The sequence below is a fragment of the Pezoporus occidentalis genome, unplaced genomic scaffold (assembly GCF_034315485.1).
Source record: "Pezoporus occidentalis ecotype Australia unplaced genomic scaffold, CSIRO_AGI_Poc_V1 ctg135, whole genome shotgun sequence".
Lineage (NCBI taxonomy): Eukaryota > Metazoa > Chordata > Aves > Psittaciformes > Psittacidae > Pezoporus > Pezoporus occidentalis.
The window spans coordinates 942,501-962,589 of NW_026913157.1; the positions used below are offsets into that span (position 1 = coordinate 942,501).

Below are 20,089 nucleotides of genomic sequence, written 5' to 3' on the forward strand. Positions count from 1 at the left end.
ATTGCCATATTAGATGTAGATATTGCTCCTAGCTGCAACAAAATTTTCCCTATTTATTTATTAATTTCTCAGTGATAGCTCCTCAATAAAGTCAAATAGCAAGGCAAACCATAAGCATTATTTACGAAGACTTTTGATAGTTTCTCAGCATTATATATGTACCTGTCAGTATGTAGATCTGGCTTTAGAAACATAGACTTGAGATACTCTCTTCTTGCCCAATTATTTGCCTTGTCCACATATATTACTGTAAAGCAAATTGGAATTCATATAATTAGTTATCAATTGGTTTTCATCTTTTAGAATAAAAAGCATGGAGAAAAGAACAAAGAAAAATAAATATTTCTTTCCCTTGTCTTTCCTAAGGAAAAGCAACAATGTTAGAACCAAATTTGAAATGTCATGTGATCTTATGGCATGTCACTGGCAGGTTTATGTGCACACTGTCAAAAAAGATACAAGCAGCATCTAAGCATGCCACATAGCTGTCATTTTCTGTTAATGGCAAAAGCAGTCATGATTTTAAAAGCCAGCGGTCTTTATTGCTTTGTATTTGAAGTGATTTACTGCATTTTTTTCCACTAAGGAGGCTAGTGATAATGATAACGTATGGCAGAGTGCTTGTCCTTTTTGACAGCATCAGTAATTTAATCCTCCTTTCCTGCCACAATATTTTAATAAAAGAAACATCTAGACCAATGGACTGGAGAAAATCCACAGCCTGTGGAGTGTGAGTGCTCCAAAAGCCTTTCATTGTTTCAAATTAAGGACCAGCTTTTAATTTTTGTAGCATTAATATGACCTACAGTGAAAGATAGCCTTGGTTTGTTAAAAAACAGTAAAAGAATGAGAAACAGGGTTTTAGAAAATTCTTCAAGAAGCTTTTGGGCATCTTACATTAAGAAAGTTGCTTGCTTTTTTGCAAATGGTATCAGCCTACAAGTATCAGTAAACTACTGTGAAAATAAAAATACAAAAATATAAAAAAAATCAGAATGTGAGCATTGAAAACCAGTGTTAAAGGAATTACTTTGTTTTTGAAGTTAGAAATGCAGCTGAAAAATTTTTGCTAGGACAGAACTAGAATGCATACATCCCTCTGAGAAACAAACAACTCTTGGGAACATTTTCCATTTGTTTATTAGGGCAGGAGGAGGAGCTAGAAATTTGTCTGACTTTGAATTCCCACATCTTTAATATTCACTCTCCTCTAGTTACTCTGTCACTGTACTCAAATATGACCTTTTTCACTCTCCACGTCACATTAAGATTTTCCCTTCCCACTGTGCTGACAGAAACCTTTAATGTATTTCATACTGTCCAAAAAACCCTTGTTTTTATAAACAAAAATTATAAACTCTACCAAGTAGCAGATAGTATTTGAATATAGGAGAGATAAGAAGGTTCAAATAAATTCCTTGCAGATGGATTGAGGGACATATCTTTTTAAAAAGTCCTTCTGGAAAGTACAACTTTCAAGCTGTAGTTCTCCAGTTTTCTCCAAAGCTGCTCCTCAGCTCTTAGCTGGCCAGGAGAATCACTATTAAAAACCAGTTACTTTCAAAAAACAGCCAGCACAGTTGGTATCTGAATCACTCAGTCAAAGGAATCTGCCATTTAACATCTTTTTCTCTACTAAGAGAAAGCAAAGCACTGGTGCTCTATCTTGAAATCTGTACTTTCCACCCACAATATTTTTACTTTCTTAGGTTAAAAGAAGCTGTTACTGCCATCTGTTATTCTTCTAGGCATGTGGATGACTTTCCACATGTGCTACTCTTATGGCCAAATGCTCCTGGGGCCACCACAGGAAGTGACAGGAAGGCAGCAGGGAGACAGATGGACAGCCAAAGAACTTCAAAGGAGCTGCCACATCAACAGATTCTTCCCTTCCCCATAAGCATCCCAAATGGAATTTCCTAAGTTTACTAATTCTGTATCTAAACTAATTTAAAATGGAAATTATTTACAAATGAAGAGAGTTAGAATCCATTTCACTCGATGGAAAAATTCAGACTAGCAAGTAAAATATTCAACACAAAAACTCCATTCAAGTCTGGGGAAAATGATTCACCAGAGTGAAAATATATTTTAGATCCTTATAAATAACATGCCTTCGTACTACCCTTTAGTACTGTGTGAAATTAGAGTTATAACTTTGCTCTAAGGTATGGAACATTACATATTGCTATCCAGTTAATTGCAAAAATAATATTAACTGGTGATAGTTTGCATCTAAAATTGTAGTTTTAAAATTTATTCCAAAGACCAAACCATTTTCAAACCGTTTTCATTTGAGTTATACTGAGGAACCCCCCTTTTAGAATATGGACCTTCAGAAGTTTAATTTTAATTAAAAAAAATAAAAAAAATAAACACCCCATCATCTTTCCTCCACCTCCTTTTCCTTTGGTCTACTTATACTTGTGCTTCAAGTTGTTCCAATAACCAGCTGTTCACTCAAGAGTGAAAGAAATCTGCACAGAATTCTATAATCTTTCTTCTACTTCTGCTGCCTGTTCTCTAGAACCATTATATACAGTATAAGGACACATTTCAGATCTCTACCAAGCTTACTTTCTAGTAAATTTCTTGCCATCTCAGCATTTTCACAGTTAAGTCTTCACCTTTAATAAATATGAATGCTTTTTTACTAACAGCATTTATGAACTCACCTTACCTTTGAAATTTAAATAATTGTGGCTTTGACAAGAAAAATATTTATTTTACTGAAATTAAGAGTCAAGTATCAATAGATATGTGAGAGAGACTGGGTTTTGTTTGCTTGGAGCAACATGGCTTTTTATGTTTTTCTGACAGTAAACTGCCATCATGTTCACTTTAAAGCATATATTGTTACATGACCGGAAATAATGTTTGGCACACAATTTTAAGCTGCATTAAGCAGTTAAAATATTAATTTGTTTACTACTCATCAAAACCAAGAACACCTAAACAAACCTCATAAAGAAATCGGAGTTCTTCCTTTTCATCAAATTACAGGACAGAGTCATGGTGTGAGCACAAATTGGCAAGTTCCAGTTTTCTTTGAATTTATGGGACTGCAGTGTTTGGAAGCATTCTTAGATATTCTAACAACTCTTTCCACCACTAAGCTCCTCTTCTCAGTCAGTGCAGCCATGATTAGATAAAATGTGGGAAATCAGAGTGTATAAACCTCTCATTCAAATTTCTGTTCCAAGACCTTGGACAAAAGAAAATGATGTTCTAACCATTCCTAGTAAAAAAGTCATAGTAAAAATAAAAGATTAATGTCAAATTACACACTGTAACCACTTGTCAAAAGGGAAATGCAGAGGAACTTGTATGTCCTGGTCAAAGGAGTTCTACTGCATTGTTTTTCAACAAATCATAGAATCATAGAATAGTTAAGGTTGGAAAGGACCTTAAGATCATCTAGTTCCAACCCCCCTTCCATGGGCAGGGACACCTCACACTAAACCATGCCACCCAAGGCTTTGTCCAATCTGGCCTTGAACACTGGCAGGGATGGAGCATTCACAACCTCCCTGGGAAACCCATTCCAGTGCCTCACCACCCTAACAGGAAAGAATTTCTTCCTTATATCCAATCTAAACTTCCCCTGTTTAAGTTTTAACCCATTACCCCTTGTCCTGTTACTACAGTCCCTAAGGAAGAGTCCCTCCCCAGCATCCCTATAGGCCCCCTTCAGATACTGGAAGGCTGCTATGAGGTCTCCATGCAGCCTTCTCTTCTCCAGGCTGAACAGCACCAACTTTCTCAGCCTATCTTCATACAGGAGGTGCACCAGTCCCTGATCATCCTTGTGGCCCTCCTCTGGACTTGTTCCAACAGTTCCATTTCCTTTTTAAGTTGAGGACACCAGAACTGCACACAATGCTCCAAGTGAGGTCTCACAAGAGCAGAGTAGAGGGGCAAGATCACCTCCTTCGACCTGCTGGTCACGCTCCTTTTGATGCAGCCCAGGATACGGTTGGCTTTCTGGCCTGCAAGCGCACACTGGAGCCGGCTCCTGTTCATTTTCTCATCAACCAACACCCCGAGTTCTTCTCCACAGGGCTGCTCTGATTCCAAGATTCCACTAATCTTCTGGTATCTTATTTGTCAAGAAACCTCACCAAAGAATGTGCAAAAAGGTACGGAAAAAACTGGAATATTTTTTAAGCAACCAATCTGCAGCCTTCTGTATCAGTTAAGACGGTTTTAAAACAGTCATGCTATTCTAGTTATAAATAATATAATAAGTTTTATTTATAAGAATTAATGACATTTTAGATTACTTATGGATTTAGCCTGATTTTCTCCATGCAAAAATCTAGAAGACTATTAGTTTCCTTCTAAGCTCAAAGTAAATTTCTTTCTACCCAAGCAAATCTCATTTTTATTACAGAAAATATTCAATTAACCTTAAATATTCAACATACTCAAATCTAATTAGACATGAATAAAAGATACAGTACAGTAAACACACATGCAGGTTTTATTACTACTATTTTACAGGCTCTCTGTCTAACATTATCAAAAAGCATAGTCATTAGGGTTTCCCCCCCCCCCCTTTTATGCAAAGCTAATCTTGAATAGAAATTAGATGACTAACTGCCTAAGCAAAGCTCTGCAAACAACATCCACATTAGTATTATGCTGAAGAATACAGTCCTGAAGAAATTAAGACCATAAACACATTTTAATTTTGATTTGTTTTAAACAGTTCTATACTCAATACTTAAGCAACAAAAAGGAAATCAAAGGCATGAAGCCAGGTTATGATTAGTGGAAATAACATGATACTGCACTACCAGATTGGAAAGCCTTATAAATTACAGTCTTTACAAAGCATGATACTATTTTCAAATATCACAGCTTGAAATATATTTAAGTTTTATAATTAGCTTTAGAGTTGGTAATTTCACTCTTTATTAATCATAACTTTGTTGCATTTTGCTAGTTTAACTTGGCAAAGTCAGTACTTAAGAGCTAACATTATGATGAGACCATACCCAATATACAGAAGAATCAGAATATTGTGATTTTTTATACCTTCTGAATGCTTCTTATAGTCAAAGCTAGAGAAATTGAAAAAGCAAGAAAAATTAAAATTGATAAACAGCTTTTATTTGCTTACTGTACTATTTCAATGAGGTTTTAAAAAATTTATTTCCGTTATGTCTTCCTATCTAGAAAATCTGAAAAGTGCTTACAGGAGCTAGCAAGATGAATATTGTTCAGCTCACAAAAAAAAAAAATCCTCACTTATCTGGTATCTCATTTAGTATATGATGCCAGAAATCCCATTTGTTTGAACAGAAGTAAGCCTTATTGAATGGAAGGGTTTGCAGGGCTATTAGTTTTGTTCTGTTTTTTCCCTAAAGCCTTACAAAGATCATTGTCTTTCTCACAGTCACAGAAGTTAACACACTGTGCCCTCTCCTCTGTATTCTGCCTGAAATGGGCAGTCCTGCTATAACAATGGTTTATGTGACATCTATGAGGGATTTCAGTCTTCAACTATGGCGTAATCCAACAGTTTATGAGTTATTATGAGGATATAAATGAGTAAATTCTTTGGCAAGTCTCTTTCTAAAATGAGGTTTCTAGATGGCAGCAATTTTAAAGATCTGACTGTGGCACCAGTTTTGCAAAACTGTTTTTGAAAGAATGCTTAGTTTGAATACCTGCATTAACGGTGGGCCACAAACAGCAAACTGATTCACCTGCTCCAGGATTCTGTTGGCTAAAAATGCAATACTTGGAAGTCCAAGACAACATGAAGCACTCAGACTGAATCTTAAATGTATCAGACTTTAACAGGGGAGAAAAAGTTAATGAATAATTGAAATGCTATGAAATAGCTGGGAAAATAAGTGATGATTATTATTCCAATAGTTCGGTGTATGCTGTTAGTGTACATGACATTGTGTATTGACACAAAGAGTGTTCATTTATTAGAGAATAGCATATGGAACATGCAGGATTAAGTATTATGAACTAAATATCAATGTGGTAATATTAAACATGGCTGAATAATTTCCTATTTCAAAAAATTCTTACTAAAGGAACATTGAGTACTCCCCCAAGTGATGATCAAATTCAATTACATATTTTCTCATTGTAACTGTGTTTTAGTTCTAGACGGTTACATGTAATGTTTTTATTTTACTGTATTATCATGTACTGACAGAAATGCTCTTTTAGTAAGAATACATAAACTTTAGTTATGTATAGCCTAATGGTAAAATTCATGCACTATCAACATATATAAATATATCGTAATGTTACCATTTCACACACAAGCGTACTTCAATTACGCATTTTATAAATGATAATTCCATTTGTTTCTTAAAAACCACCTTTAGTACCTCCCAAAATATTTGGGAAACAGAAAGATAAAGTCCATACACAGATAAATGCAGCTATGATATTTCGAGGAAGTAGGCTTTACTGGGAGGCATTTTCATAAGATAGAATTTAAGAGAAGAAACAAGCCTGCTCAGGAATACATCACACTTACCATTGCTATAGTTATAGTGAATCCTCTGACCACTTGTAGGTTTTCGAAGAGACAGTGGGGTCTCCTCTGCAAGGAAATTGGATAATCTGCATTCTACAAACAGCTGCTGTATTGTTTCATCTGATGCAATCTGTGGCTCAGTAAAACCAAGTGATATAATTTCAATCCGGATTTTTTCAGATGCCTATTGAAAAATAAAGCACAAACACGATACAAATTATTTTGTGTTTCTTGAAGTATTAACACAATAAATGTAAATCATTGACTATTTTGTTCATCAACTTTGATTCATTTTGACATAGACACAATGAGATTCTAAAGCCCCAGGGTTCGTAGTTAAGAATATTATTGCAACAGATAACTGATTTACATTTGGCATTGACAATATTTCTGCTGCAGTTGTACTCTACTGCAGAAGATTAGGTTAAGGTTATCTTCATGTACAAGTGAAGCTTTTTTAGCTACATAGCAGAGTGATTTGTATCTTGATCCTGTAACTGCCTGAAATAGTAATATTAGGTTCCAATTTTTTCCAAACAAAAGAGATTTCTTAATGCCTACTGCAGACTATGCTACAAACAGTTCAGTAAACCTCCATCAAGTCACAAAGTAGTTAGTAAAAGTAAACACTGTATTTATATGCATTGCAACTTCATATACTGATCTTTCCTACTTAAATCAAGTATATACTTAAAGTTAAAATTAACAGTATAATAGAAATAACATCCAAACTGTTCTTCACCAGAGCCTTTTCTTATTATCTTTAACTAAAATGACATATTCCTGTTGCCTATATGAAATTGTTTCCTACTGTTTTACAAAGTCTATAGCATTTGAGTACAGATAAATTTTAATAAACTTTATGTATTTAGGTGGGAATGTCAGACTCTACACAATGAGTCATAAATATTTCTGTAGGTAACTGTAAGTCAAAGTAAGAAAAGCCACTATGGTTTCAGAATTGGAGCATGTAGGTGGGCAATCAAAAAAAGAAATTCTTCAGAGCAAACAAACACAATGGAGTTCAGAAATGTCAGAAATACTTTTTTACTCCTTTCAAGTTTGTAACTGAATTTAAAATACTGCCCCTATATGGAAATATTTTGACTATAAAACTAAATAGCTTTAAGTAATAAATTATATTAAAAAGATTAGCTTTCTAGATTCACTGTTAGAACTGCAAGTCAATATTCTAATTTATTATGGAGATAGCTTATATTTTTCCAAGCAAATTACATAATTAATCAAACTGAAAAGCAGGTGCATCCTCTTGTAAAAATATCCATCATATAGGACCATTTCACTGCTGTCAAGCCCCTTCAATATTTGATGAAGTAATTTTACCCCCTCGTTTCAAAAGACATTTCCTTTTATTATGTATCCTAAGATACTTTAACTAAAAACCTAAATCTGAATATTTCAATAAGGTTGTTTTATTATTCAGTAGATTCATGGAAATTTTACTAGGATGACAGAGAAAATTCCACACCATTCTGTCTCCACTAATACAGGTACATGGCTTCAGCTGGCAATATTACGGGGATTAGCATAGAATGATGAAATATTTAAAGGAATTTTTTTTCCCTAAAATCTAATAAATCAAATGACTGCCAAATGTCATTAAAGTGATGGTCTTTGACTTGAATATGCTTTTCATATTCAAATTTGAAAAGAAAGAGATGAAAGCCTGGAAAGGTTACTCAGTTTCAACTAATAACCTCAAGCACTCTACATTCAAATGCATAAAAAATGAAATTGGCTCTATTGTCTAATTTCACTTCAGAAACAACTCTTTTCTTCTTGCACTGAGCAGATGTATTAGCATCTGTATTTAAACTGATATGCTGAGTGGTTTTATTCGCCCCAAAGTATTTAGCAGCTATGTCAGACTAGTTGGTACACAGACAGTAGTTTATGAATCCAGTCCAAATACAATATCCTGTATTATAAAGTATTCCTTTCACATATCTTAAAATTTATTTGACATATTTAACACTTGTAATTGCATACTGCAGGCAAAGAATATTAGTTTTTCAAGGACAGCTCGGTAAATCCAGGTATTCTGCTAACTTGTAAGAAAGAAAATAATTGAGTTATACTACTAGAAAATTGCAAGAAAAAATAATAAATTACTGTAAAGATTAACAGTCAAGAATATTTTAAGGCCTAGTTTTATTAATATTAAAAATGAATACAGCATATACAATGGAGCACAGACAAAAAAAAGGTACTTACAAATAAAAAGCACAGAACTGCTTAAGAACAGCATAGCTAGCATTTCATATTTCACTATTAATACAAAATGCTTGCATTATGTAGCCACAGTGAGAATATATATAGCATCCAGTATATGATAGGAATTATTTTTTAAACAACCATTCATATGTCTATGATCTAGAGTGCAGTATGTTGTTTAAATCTTTTTCTAAGTTGTTATTTTTAAGCCTTGTCATTTATTAGGCACAATTCAAGTGCAAAATTGACAGTTTGTCATGGCCAATTACTTCCACAGATCATTCTACTTTGATAGGGATAAAATTAGTCCTTAAATTTAGTATTTCAAAGAAAACATAATACGAAATTTCCTCTAACAGTAAAACTGGACACATATAAGAAAACTAAATGATTTCAAATACTGTCTCCGAGAAACTGTTTCAGTGCTTTCATTTCAAATAAGGAAAACAAAACATGGACAAGATACTTAGCCTATGTCAATATTCTTTTTTTGACCATTTAATATTGATTCTTTATAATTAACACTACCCAGAGATTTGGAAGAATCACTGAACTCCTTCAACGTGCTTTAGGATTTGGTTAAGTACTAAATGCATTGGACATGCCATCAGAATTTGAACTCTCAGTGTAACTTTTCCCACCTTCCTGATTCCTATGATTAAAACCCCTTTTTTTTGAATTCCATAAAAAGCCTTGACTGCCCCCTTCAAGAAGCTATATATTGCATATTGAGATTTCCTTTTTGGTCACAATGAAATGCTGAGATTTTGATGTGAAATAGTAACATTCCAGTTGACTCAGATGGGCCACAGAATAAGTCTGTGTTTTCTGTACAGAACAGCAGCATTGAAAATGCCTTGCTCATAGGAACAATATAAACAGTGTCCTAGTTTTTAACTTTAATAATCCACAGCTTTAACTAATGTATTGACCTTCAAAAACTAAAAATAAACATCTCAACTGTAAAATCAACTTGAATCCTGTATTTACCAGTGCTCAAACGTATTTATGCTTAACTGCTTCACATTTTATGTATTTATTTCCAGAGAACACTTATGCATAGAATCATAGAAGTGTTTGGGTTGGAAAGGACTTTAAGATCATCTAGTTCCAACCCTGCTGCCATGGGCAGGGATGCCTCACCCTAGACCATGTCTCCCAGGGCTCTGTCCATTCTGGCCTTGAACACTGCCAGGGATGGAGCATTCGCAACTTCCTTGGGCAACCTGTTCCAGTGCGTCACCCCCTCACAGTAAAGAACTTCTTCCTTGTATCTAACCTGAACTTCTACTATTTTAGTTTAAACCCATTGCCCCTTGTCCTATCGCTACAGTCCCTTCACTTGTTCCCTTCTATTTCAAGCAGAGAGCACATCAGTTAAACTGATGTTATCACCAAATAATAAGAAGTAATTATCCATTTACTACCAGTACTTCAATGGCTATCAGTATTATTTGATTGACAAATACATCTATTGAATGTATTAAATGGCCAAATTTTTGTCATCATCATAATGTCAGAACAGAACTGCAAAGGAATGCTGTCACATGAATGCCAATCTAATTTATCTCTTCAGGCACACAAACATCACTCACTAAGTATTTAACAGGTCAGCATCTTAAATATACACATGAAAAATATGTATTACAAAAAAATATTCTAGTATTTAACTGTATGCAGTGACTTTTTATGTTAGGAACAACATCATCTAATTTTAGATTTTCCCCACAATGCTACAGATATAAGGATAGAAACAGCTCTCTGTTCCTTCTCCAAGTGGATGGGACTTAACAAAAGTGCATGCACTTTAGGGTCTTCCTAAGACTTGGGGCAAATAAATATTTCCTTTTTGGAGACATATGAAGGAAGGAAAGCCACATATACTCTTCCCCAGCATCACAGGTTTTGCCATGTGCTAGGAAGAGAATTCAATGGCACAAGGTTAGCATCATAGAAATATTCGATGCAATCCCTTCAGCTCTGTCTGCAATTAAGAACACCCAGGAAAATCTCTCTGTGATAATGAGTACATCTCTGGTTGCTGCCATTTTACCTAGTGCCATTTTATCTAGAGTCCAAATCCATCATTTTCAGAGCATGAATTCATCTTCAGCATCTTCAAAAGTATGAATTACTTGCCACAGCTTGAGACAATTTAATGATGAGATATTGCCTCTTCAGTGCAAATATGTAACACACCCATCAATGCACTGATGTTATTCAGAAAAGACAATTTCTAATTCAATATAAAAGACCAAACATTTTAGAAAATACAAAGTTATTGAGGAACGTGAAGCTTTCCCACCACAACTATGAGAACTATACGTCTGAACTTAATGTCACATTTGCACTGTGCTTATAATACACCTTCTAATCACTTGAATAATATACTTTCATCCCTTCAATGGCTTGCCTCCCCTACCCTATCTGAAGAATAAACATAAAATTGTTCAGCGTTGCTCCTGATGTTGTTCTTAAAGACTTTTTGCAACTTGCCTGTGGCACTGCCTCAACTAACAGCTTTTAAAGATACATTGTTTCTAGGGTGAATAAATTAAAAAAAAAGCCCACAAAACCAAAACAAACAAAAAAAAAGCAGCAGATCTATCTGGGGCAGTTTGCCAGGTGAGATAAAAATTTCTTTAACTCTTTTATTTTTCTCCCCAAGAACTGGGGAAGGCTACATAAGCAATATTGTTACAGTCCTGAACTAAGCTACACTCATCTCTACTGCAGACTGTCTAAAAGAGAAGGCTTTATATACTTATACTGCTTAGATTCCCACAATTGATTATACCAACAGATAAAATAAAAAACAAATCCTAACCTTATAAAATCTCAAACCCAGTTAGCTACAACCAGTTACAAAATTAAGTAGCTCAAATGCTTTGTAAACTTGCAATTACCTTTCCTTTCAAAAGGAAGCATGATCCTTAAGTAAACAACCATGAAAGAAAATTTCTCAATAAAGAGAAATACATACTTTGTATGTTTTTGGTATGCTAATATATGTCAACACGTAAGTGACATCAGTAAGATGAAATAAGTAGCAGTGTAATGTAAAAAATCTAAACAAATATAATAGGATTTCTGCTTTTGTATATTACTATGCATGCATTTTTCTGTATGGAGATCAGACTTCTGGATGGATTAGAAAAATAAATTGATTTTTAAAACCTGTATTTGAAAGTTAATCCATTTAGAAAAAAACTCCATAGTACAGAAAGAAGGCAGAACAACCAGTGTGGCATTTTCATTTGTTAAGACTGCATCTGTAGTGAAAAAAAATATATCAAATTGGATATTTTTAATACAGCTGTTCTTTTTATTGAGAGATTAATACTTAACATTTGATACTGTGCGTTCCCCTCCACCAATAAAGTATTGTGGGGGGACAATACAGGCATGCAAAAATTAATGGAGTTTGATTCTCTCTCCTATTACCTACAGTGTGAAATTACTCTTGGTGCTAGGTATCTCAGCTAATCAAAACTCAAGTTTAGTTTCAAATCCCATCCTTTGCTTTTTAGAACTCCAGTTCAAAGAAAAACTCCATTCTAATTGTAAAGTCACCTTAACTTACCTCCACATCAATGAGCTCTGATAAATATAATCTCTCAAGTAAGCAACTGAGGATCATTCACATTCATAAACACAAAAAATATTACCAGCTAGGTTAAAAATGGCTCCTGCTGATGCTTTTCATGTGGGCTTATGTAGCCAGCCTTAAAGCTGACTTTCTACTTAATTTAATATTCTGACTCATTAGTTTTATTTGTTCCCTAACAAGTAGTAGGTTACATAATGACTTAAGATTCTGTTGTTTTGTATAATTTTAAAAATTGTTTTTGGGTTTTCTTGGTATTAATTCTCCCTCTTCTTTCAAGAAAAATGACTTGCAGTGCATGCTTCTAATTACTGCTTCAAAGTATATTTGACAAGTGCTAGAAGTTGAAAATCCACCATTCCAGCATACTGCCTATTCAAACTAGACTCAGAATCATTTAGGCTGGAAAAAACCTTTAAGATCATCGAGTCCAACTGTAAACCTAATACTGCCCAATCTACCACTAAACCATGTTTTAATAAGCATTGCTTCATTTTCGAAGCAGTTTTCTTTTTGGCAATAAACAAATACAAGTGCTCTTGGTTAAATAAGTATCTGTCTTCAAAACAAAGCACTGCTTTTCCTTTTTAACTGCTGTCATTTCAAACTTCATCAGTGGCAAAAGGCAATTTAGGTCTTTCCTAGATTCTTTGAACTCCTCTTTACTTTAGTTCCTATCTAATAGTGACCATAATAGCAAACGATCACCTTAAAGACAGAGAATGGCGAATGCCCCTTTATAATCTTAGGCCCATAGTAGTCTTTGAAAATACTGACTTGTTTTATTAAATGTGCCAGTTCCAGTTACTTACAGAAGAAAAGCACAAAGCAACTAAGGTTAGATCTACGCAAGAGTCAGAGAATATGAAAGATTAGTATGTCTGGCAGAGTAAAATCAAGCCAACCCAGCAACATCGGGTAAAATTAAGAACCTAAAAACTTAGTTCTCTAGATTCAGATTACATATTCACAGAATAAAACAGTTTAAGAAAAGCACTAAGCACGCAGAAATCTCCCTGAAGTACACAAAAAGTATACAAATCCTGAAGAAAATAAAAAGAAATCAAGACAGCCAAAATTTAAGACTGCAACATAAATTTTATTTTTTTTTTTCCAATAAACACAGGTATCTCATAGAAGGAAATTCACTATTCAAGTAACTGTACAAAAAAGGCATAATAAAAGGAAAAATATTTATTGCTTTGCTATACACCAGCTTTATGCTTTAAACCTTCTCATCTTTGCAGAAACATGTTTCAATGGCCAACAAAACCACAAGCAATTGGTACTTTTTAATTGTGCTTAAGAGAAATTTTCATGTCAAAATTAATTTGACCCTGACATCTTAATTTATGGGAACTGATAATGACAGTTTTCAGTATCTGCTATTTGTGCAAGGTAATGCACTCACAGTATCTGCAACTAAAAGGAAGATGTAAGCACACCTATAGAAAAAATGGGCCCACCACTACATAAATAGTTTTTGCCAGCAATTGCCTTATAGGCACATTTTAAGTCAACTTGGAAGCTGATAGCAGTAAATTTTATTGTGCTAATTGAATACTTATTATCTCCTGTTAAGGACACAGCATAGACATGGGGGTGAAAGGGAGCAGGGGATGGAAGAGAAAAGATTTTAGAGTTTTGTTTTTTTTTTAATGTAAAGACCATGCCAAATAAAATGCAAATTCCCAGTTTTGATGTCTATTTTGACGATCTGAAACAAAGCTTTTAATCAATGTATTATACATCAATTTGATTATGTTAACTTCTGATTATTCAAATGTATGAAATATTCATAGAGAACTGTCCAAACTTTTACATTTCTCAGACTTCTTTTCTCTATTAATTATCATGCCTGGAAGCTTTTTAGAAAAAAGCAGCAGCCATCAGCCTGACTGAACCTGACAAGCTAGCAAGGCCCAATTACACTGGCACTCTGTGGCACTTTGATGTACTAGAAACGAAAAGAGATAGGGGCAAATCGTATAGCACATTATGTTAATGACTTGATTTAATCCAGCCACTAAACTTTATGTAGCCTGTTAAAAAAGATGCTAACACTAATTACGCCACTTTGGAAAGGAAAGAAGGGGACAAGCATTTCATTCCGACAAAGTGAAGCTCATAAATGTTGTAAATGAAATGAAACAAAATGAAGTAATCTATGATTAATTATACATCAGAGACAAGAAGAAAAGAGAAAGAAGTAAGTGGTACAGCTAAGTACTGGAAAATCTGTTAGATACCCTTTATGATCAACATATCTAAGAAATAACCATGAACTGTCTAATTTGCAACATGCAAAAAAAGGAACAGTATGATCTTAAATGGCTTAAACAGTTTGGCATACAACTCAAGATTTACAGGATAATTAACATAACGATCTCTAAAAATCACAAGTCTTATTTACAGTGTTTGCGGATATTTATCTCAAAAGATAAAAGGCAGGGATTTTTAATCTTAAAAAAAATATAAATTCAATCATAATTTTCACATGCTGTATTCTATAATTAACCCAAGATTTCAAATATGGCAATGTCTATTTTGACAATACAATCTGTATTGAACATGTTGTCTTAATAGCTTATAGCTTTTGTTTTTGTATCTACCCTACTTGAACATGCACTTTGTTACCAGAGAAACAGATCAATGGAGGGAGAGAAGTAGAAATTAATGAACTAAAATGAACCTACTCAAAATCCTCTCAGAAGTGTTCTTAAATAATATTGATAAAATAAAGTACAGGATGACGAGAGATGTGGATCAACCGTATTACAGTTTGACTTAATGATAATGAGTAGCAGACATTTTAGTTCTCAAAATTACAGGTGAATTTTTTTTTCAAGATTTTACCCATAAAAAATGCAATTCTGTCTTCAAAAGTACCTTCTGTGTCTTACTGCAGCATATATAAGTAACAGCTTTTTGAAATCCCTCCTACAACTTAAAAAAAGGTGCAATAATTCTCATATGAAACACTGCTTCATGTTGCTAATTACTTTGTAAGATGTCACACAGCCTTGAAGAAAGGATTAAAAAAAAAATAAAACTCAAACTACCTCTAGGCTATCCAATTGCAGAACATTAAAGAAAGTTAGGACCAATATAATAGGACACCCTGGTCCTTTAAAAGGAGGCTAAGACAAAGTAGAGAAGTATTGACTGTTAGAATTTTAAGTGCTAGTTTCATATTTTCTAAGATTGTTCAGTCTAAAAGTAGAAAATGTTCTTCCTTTTTAGAAAACTATAGTATTGAATTTATTCTACGTAAATTTTCCAAATTCGTATTATGCTGTGTTATTCTGTATATATAACTTTACACTCATCAGTTGCTGGTTTTGAATAAGCCAAGAGAATATTATTACTGCACATGCCCACAAATAACAATACACTGAAGTGACTGAATCCTGTACCTGTACAAACCTTATTGAAAACAAACAGTCAGTTCTAAAACTGAACAAAAAGAAATCTATGGATGAACTAAGAAACATATGCAAGGTTTGTATGTCATTAACAACCCCAAGCTTATGCAACTGCCATTTCAACAACATTCAATCAAGTCAACATACTGTGATGATGTGGGTAGCTTAGCATTATAGATTTATGACAGGCCCTGACAAGTGATACTATTCTCTTCTTCCTCAGAAAGCATTGCAAGAAGCAGAAAAAGCCCATTTCCCGACATAAAGCAACAGGTAGAACTGAACAAGATTCAGGTCTTTAGACATTCACATTACAATAGTTATCTTCCCTTAGGTAGATTTTGTGCAGGACTAATATTTGACTTTGGATTGAAACTAATAAGAAAAGTCTAATTCTAAGTGTGTATGACAATAGTGGAAAAGATGACAACGAATTTCCCCATTAGAAAAACATCTATAAATCACATGCACAATACAGGCACATTAATTTTCTTTTTCTTTGTGGAAAGGTGTCTACTTAAAATGTAAACAGGAAAACACATTAATTGAAAATGCCTATGAATCTAACCTTAGCTATAAGCAAAGCTACTCTTAGAGAGCATTAAGCTTAAAATATTTTTCTTAGACTTACCATATAATTGCCATAAATACTCTGACTCACCTGTTTAATATTCTTGGATAGTGGACATGAAACAATACAGTCATCACTGTCAGTTATTATTGATTCAATGGCATCATTTTCTTGTCTATCATCTTGATCTGCAAAAATAAAATCAACAGAGTTAAATCCCCCTGTATCTGTAGTCCATCTGCGACTTGCTGAGAAACCTGATAGCAATATATTTGCTTTTCTAATAAATAAAGGGTAAGTGCCAGGTAAATCTTCTCTTCCTTGCAGAAGATTAATACTGGCAAATCAATGACCTTTACAGTCATCTAAACTGTATATTTTTCTGATTTGCTACAAAAAATAGTAATGTTTTCCAGATGAAAATTGATGACTGGAAAGATAGAAGTCCTGTGATGAACTGAAGTAAGAACAGTTAGCTTTATATAAGAATATGGCCTGAATTTGTGAATTTCCTCTGACTATGTTGAACATTCTTCTTTACATGCGCACGGTGTACATTTTTTTTTTTTTTTTTTTTTTTTTTAAGTAGATCTGTATAAACGTGTCTTGTTTTCTAAAACATTCAGGTCTCTTTTCTCTGGAGAGAATTACTTATAAACACAATAGTATCCAACATCATGTTTTTCCAATTTTTCTAATGAATTCTTATGTGGAAACTGCAAATAACTGAACATAAACTTTTAGTATCTTGCTTGTGCTTCAAACTTGGTACTATTGACTTGGTTTATTAAATGATAAACAGTTGAATCTTGCTGGTGGAATAGTAAGACCTGGCTTTTGTAATCTTTAAATAAATCTGCCTCTAACAACTTTATGTCACAGATGTGATAATACATAGTACTCCTCTCACTGTCTGAAAGAATTTCTGATATCAGCGCTGGCTGTTATCTGCAGAGAAAAGGAGCATATTCATTAAAATATTCTTTAGAACAGCACAGTTCTAAGGGAGAATATAAAGACATTTAAAATAGAAGCCAGTTTTCTTTCAATATTTTATGAATCTAGGTCAGATACCAGATTTTTGCATTCAATTACAATACAGTTTCTATTTGGGAAGAAAATAACACCAGCATTTACGCTATCCAGCTTCAGCTATAAAGTACACCAGAATACAATTTATGTGATGAAGCTTCTCATAATGAGGCAGCTTCCACTGCTAGTAAGAAAAGCTTAAGAAAATCCAGAGACATAGGTTTATCAAGAAAACACAGTTACTTATTCATAAAAATGAATTCTACCTTCTGATTCCAGTTCTTCAGTTATTTCTGTCTCATCTCCAGAGGTAACTGAGCTTTGGTTGGCCATCTGTCCCTCTGACAGATGTGAGGGGTCGTCTTTTTCCTGTTGAATTTCTTCAGCCATCTTCTTCACCATATCATCTGCTAGCCTTTCTTGTTTAACCTCCTGTATCTGTACCACATCACAACCAGATAAACTTACAGTCTTTGTAACAATCATGGAACAGTAAAATTTACTAAGGTTCAAAACCTGAAGAGAGTTATGGCTCACATTAATCATACATAGCCTTTAAACAATTATATTGCTTACGCAGTGCAGGAAACAATGAGAAGTTGTCAAATTCAGTAACAAATAATTGATATAGAAGACAAAATTCTCTAATGATGCTTATTTGTGAAAACATAACCATTATAATCATTTGGTACCTGTCAACTTATATACAGACTGTTATATTTCCATATTCACTTATATTTCAGCTCTTTAAGTCAACAAGACTTAACCCCAAAAAACCCAAACCAAACCAAACCACCACCACTGTACTCAATTAGCGATTTTACAGCTTAAATCGTACAGTATTTTCCATTTCAAAAGCAAACTGAAGTGATACAAAAGAGAAGTGGCTTTGCTACAAACTGCAAACACGTTATCTAAGGTAACCTATCTTTAGTGCTTAAATTACTCCAAAGTAATTTTATTCGCTCCTCTCTCTTCAAGTACAACTACATAAAATACTACCTCATGAACAGATATAACATTACAGACATGGCATCTTCCATGGAAATTTACTGGAGACCTATGCATTGTTTATTATCCAACAATTCTCCTCTTGGACTGAATTTTCCACAGAGACACTGATGTTTCACTTTCCACCCTCAGAATTCATGAGGTAACTTTCAGCTATTCACAGAACAGCCAGTTTTTCCAAAAAGGGACCTGAAGAGTTATTTCTATTCTAACACATCTGGAGCCACAAATTATTTCTATTCTAACATATCTGGAGCCACATAAAACAAAACAGTGTTAACACTTATGAGTCTTATTCTGTAAAGATTATCTTTGAAGTTTTCAAGATGTAAGAAACTGACTTTATGTCTCCTTTATGCTCTTCCTTGGCACAGATGATATGCCACACCAACTGTTTTAGGGAATGTCTGGCCATTCTTTTTAATTCCTTCAGTGCAATATTCCAAAGTTATTCCATTTCTTCTTCATTCCACCCCCCACCCCTACCTATATAATGGTAATTTCAAGAGGAAAGACAAACTTCATCCAAACACTGAAAGAAGTGATGAGATTCCTCCCTTTCTAATGGCAAAAAAAGATTGTCATCACAAGGAATTACTTTTTTCATATTTCAGAGATGTTTTTGTGATCTTACTTTATAGTAGTTTGTTTTTTGATGCATGATATAGAAAAGAAGTAACATATGTGCGGAGTTCAAACCCACAAAACCTGAATAATCTCATACCTCTGAAACACTTGGCACTCTTGAAGCCTTCATTTTCTGCGCAAGTTCCATGTTATTTTCAAGAGAGCCCTAATTTATGGGTGAAATCAGGGGAAACCTTTAATACATAGCAGACAACACACAAAAGTAAGTATAAATTTAGAGGTAGAGAAGCGTTTGGATAGGAAATTCTGTCCTCCTTTGCTTTCCTGCATTAGCACTGCTGTGTCTATCCTCTGCTGTAACATCTGCCTGTGAGGCTGGACAATTCTGACTAATAGTTTGGGCAAATCAAACACTTATTCCACTGACTAGTGAGTCTGCTTTTCTGGAAAAAACTATTTGCTTTGGCATGTGTCACATTAATATCCAAGAACTAGATTCTCTGCTATTCAGAAAACAAACAGGCAAATGAAATACTGTTCCTGTACAGTTTTAATCCATTGAACTTCTAATTCTCACGTATCAGAGAAGCACCATCTATTTCATTATTTAGTTCTAACAGTATTTTTACCTCTAACCAGGCATTGAGGCTTGGATTTTTAAAACATCTAGGGGAGCTGCCCAACCAGTAATGAAGATTTACTATGGAGACTGAGTAGCTGTCTCCCTCAGAAAATCCTAGTCTGTGAAAAATTGTCCAGCTTTGAGAAGTTACTGTTTGGCCAGCTCAATAGAAATATGTTGTGTGTAACTTTATGGCAAACATTGCATTTTTCCATATCCAAGCTCTCAAAAGATTTGATTTCACCAACATTTGAGTTATTATTATTTTTTATTTAATAAATACGAAAGATCTACTTAATTCTTATTTACAGTCTATACTGCATGACTCAAAACAACATTCTAGTTAAACTAAACAATAGCAGAACCACCTGTGAATTGTAAACTGATGTTAACATCATTTTCACTGTATGTGTAATCTCAGATGATGAACTGTGTCAAATTGTGTATCTCATTAGCACAATACTCAGTATCTGTTTGGATCAAGCTG

General features: G+C 34.0%; 1 protein-coding gene across 1 annotated transcript in view; it reads right to left on the reverse strand.

The window, feature by feature from the left end:
- Window positions 1-20,089, reverse strand: part of RPGRIP1L (RPGRIP1 like) — a 75,525-nt gene that overhangs the window by 12,460 nt on the left and 42,976 nt on the right. Inside the window, exons 20-24 of the mRNA XM_062609133.1 lie at window positions 19,117-19,185; window positions 17,648-17,810; window positions 16,440-16,537; window positions 6,512-6,695; window positions 163-247 (exon numbers count right to left, since the gene is read on the reverse strand). Of these exons, the coding sequence (XP_062465117.1) occupies window positions 163-247; window positions 6,512-6,695; window positions 16,440-16,537; window positions 17,648-17,810; window positions 19,117-19,185 (599 nt within the window). The remainder of the gene's footprint in view (window positions 1-162; window positions 248-6,511; window positions 6,696-16,439; window positions 16,538-17,647; window positions 17,811-19,116; window positions 19,186-20,089) is intronic.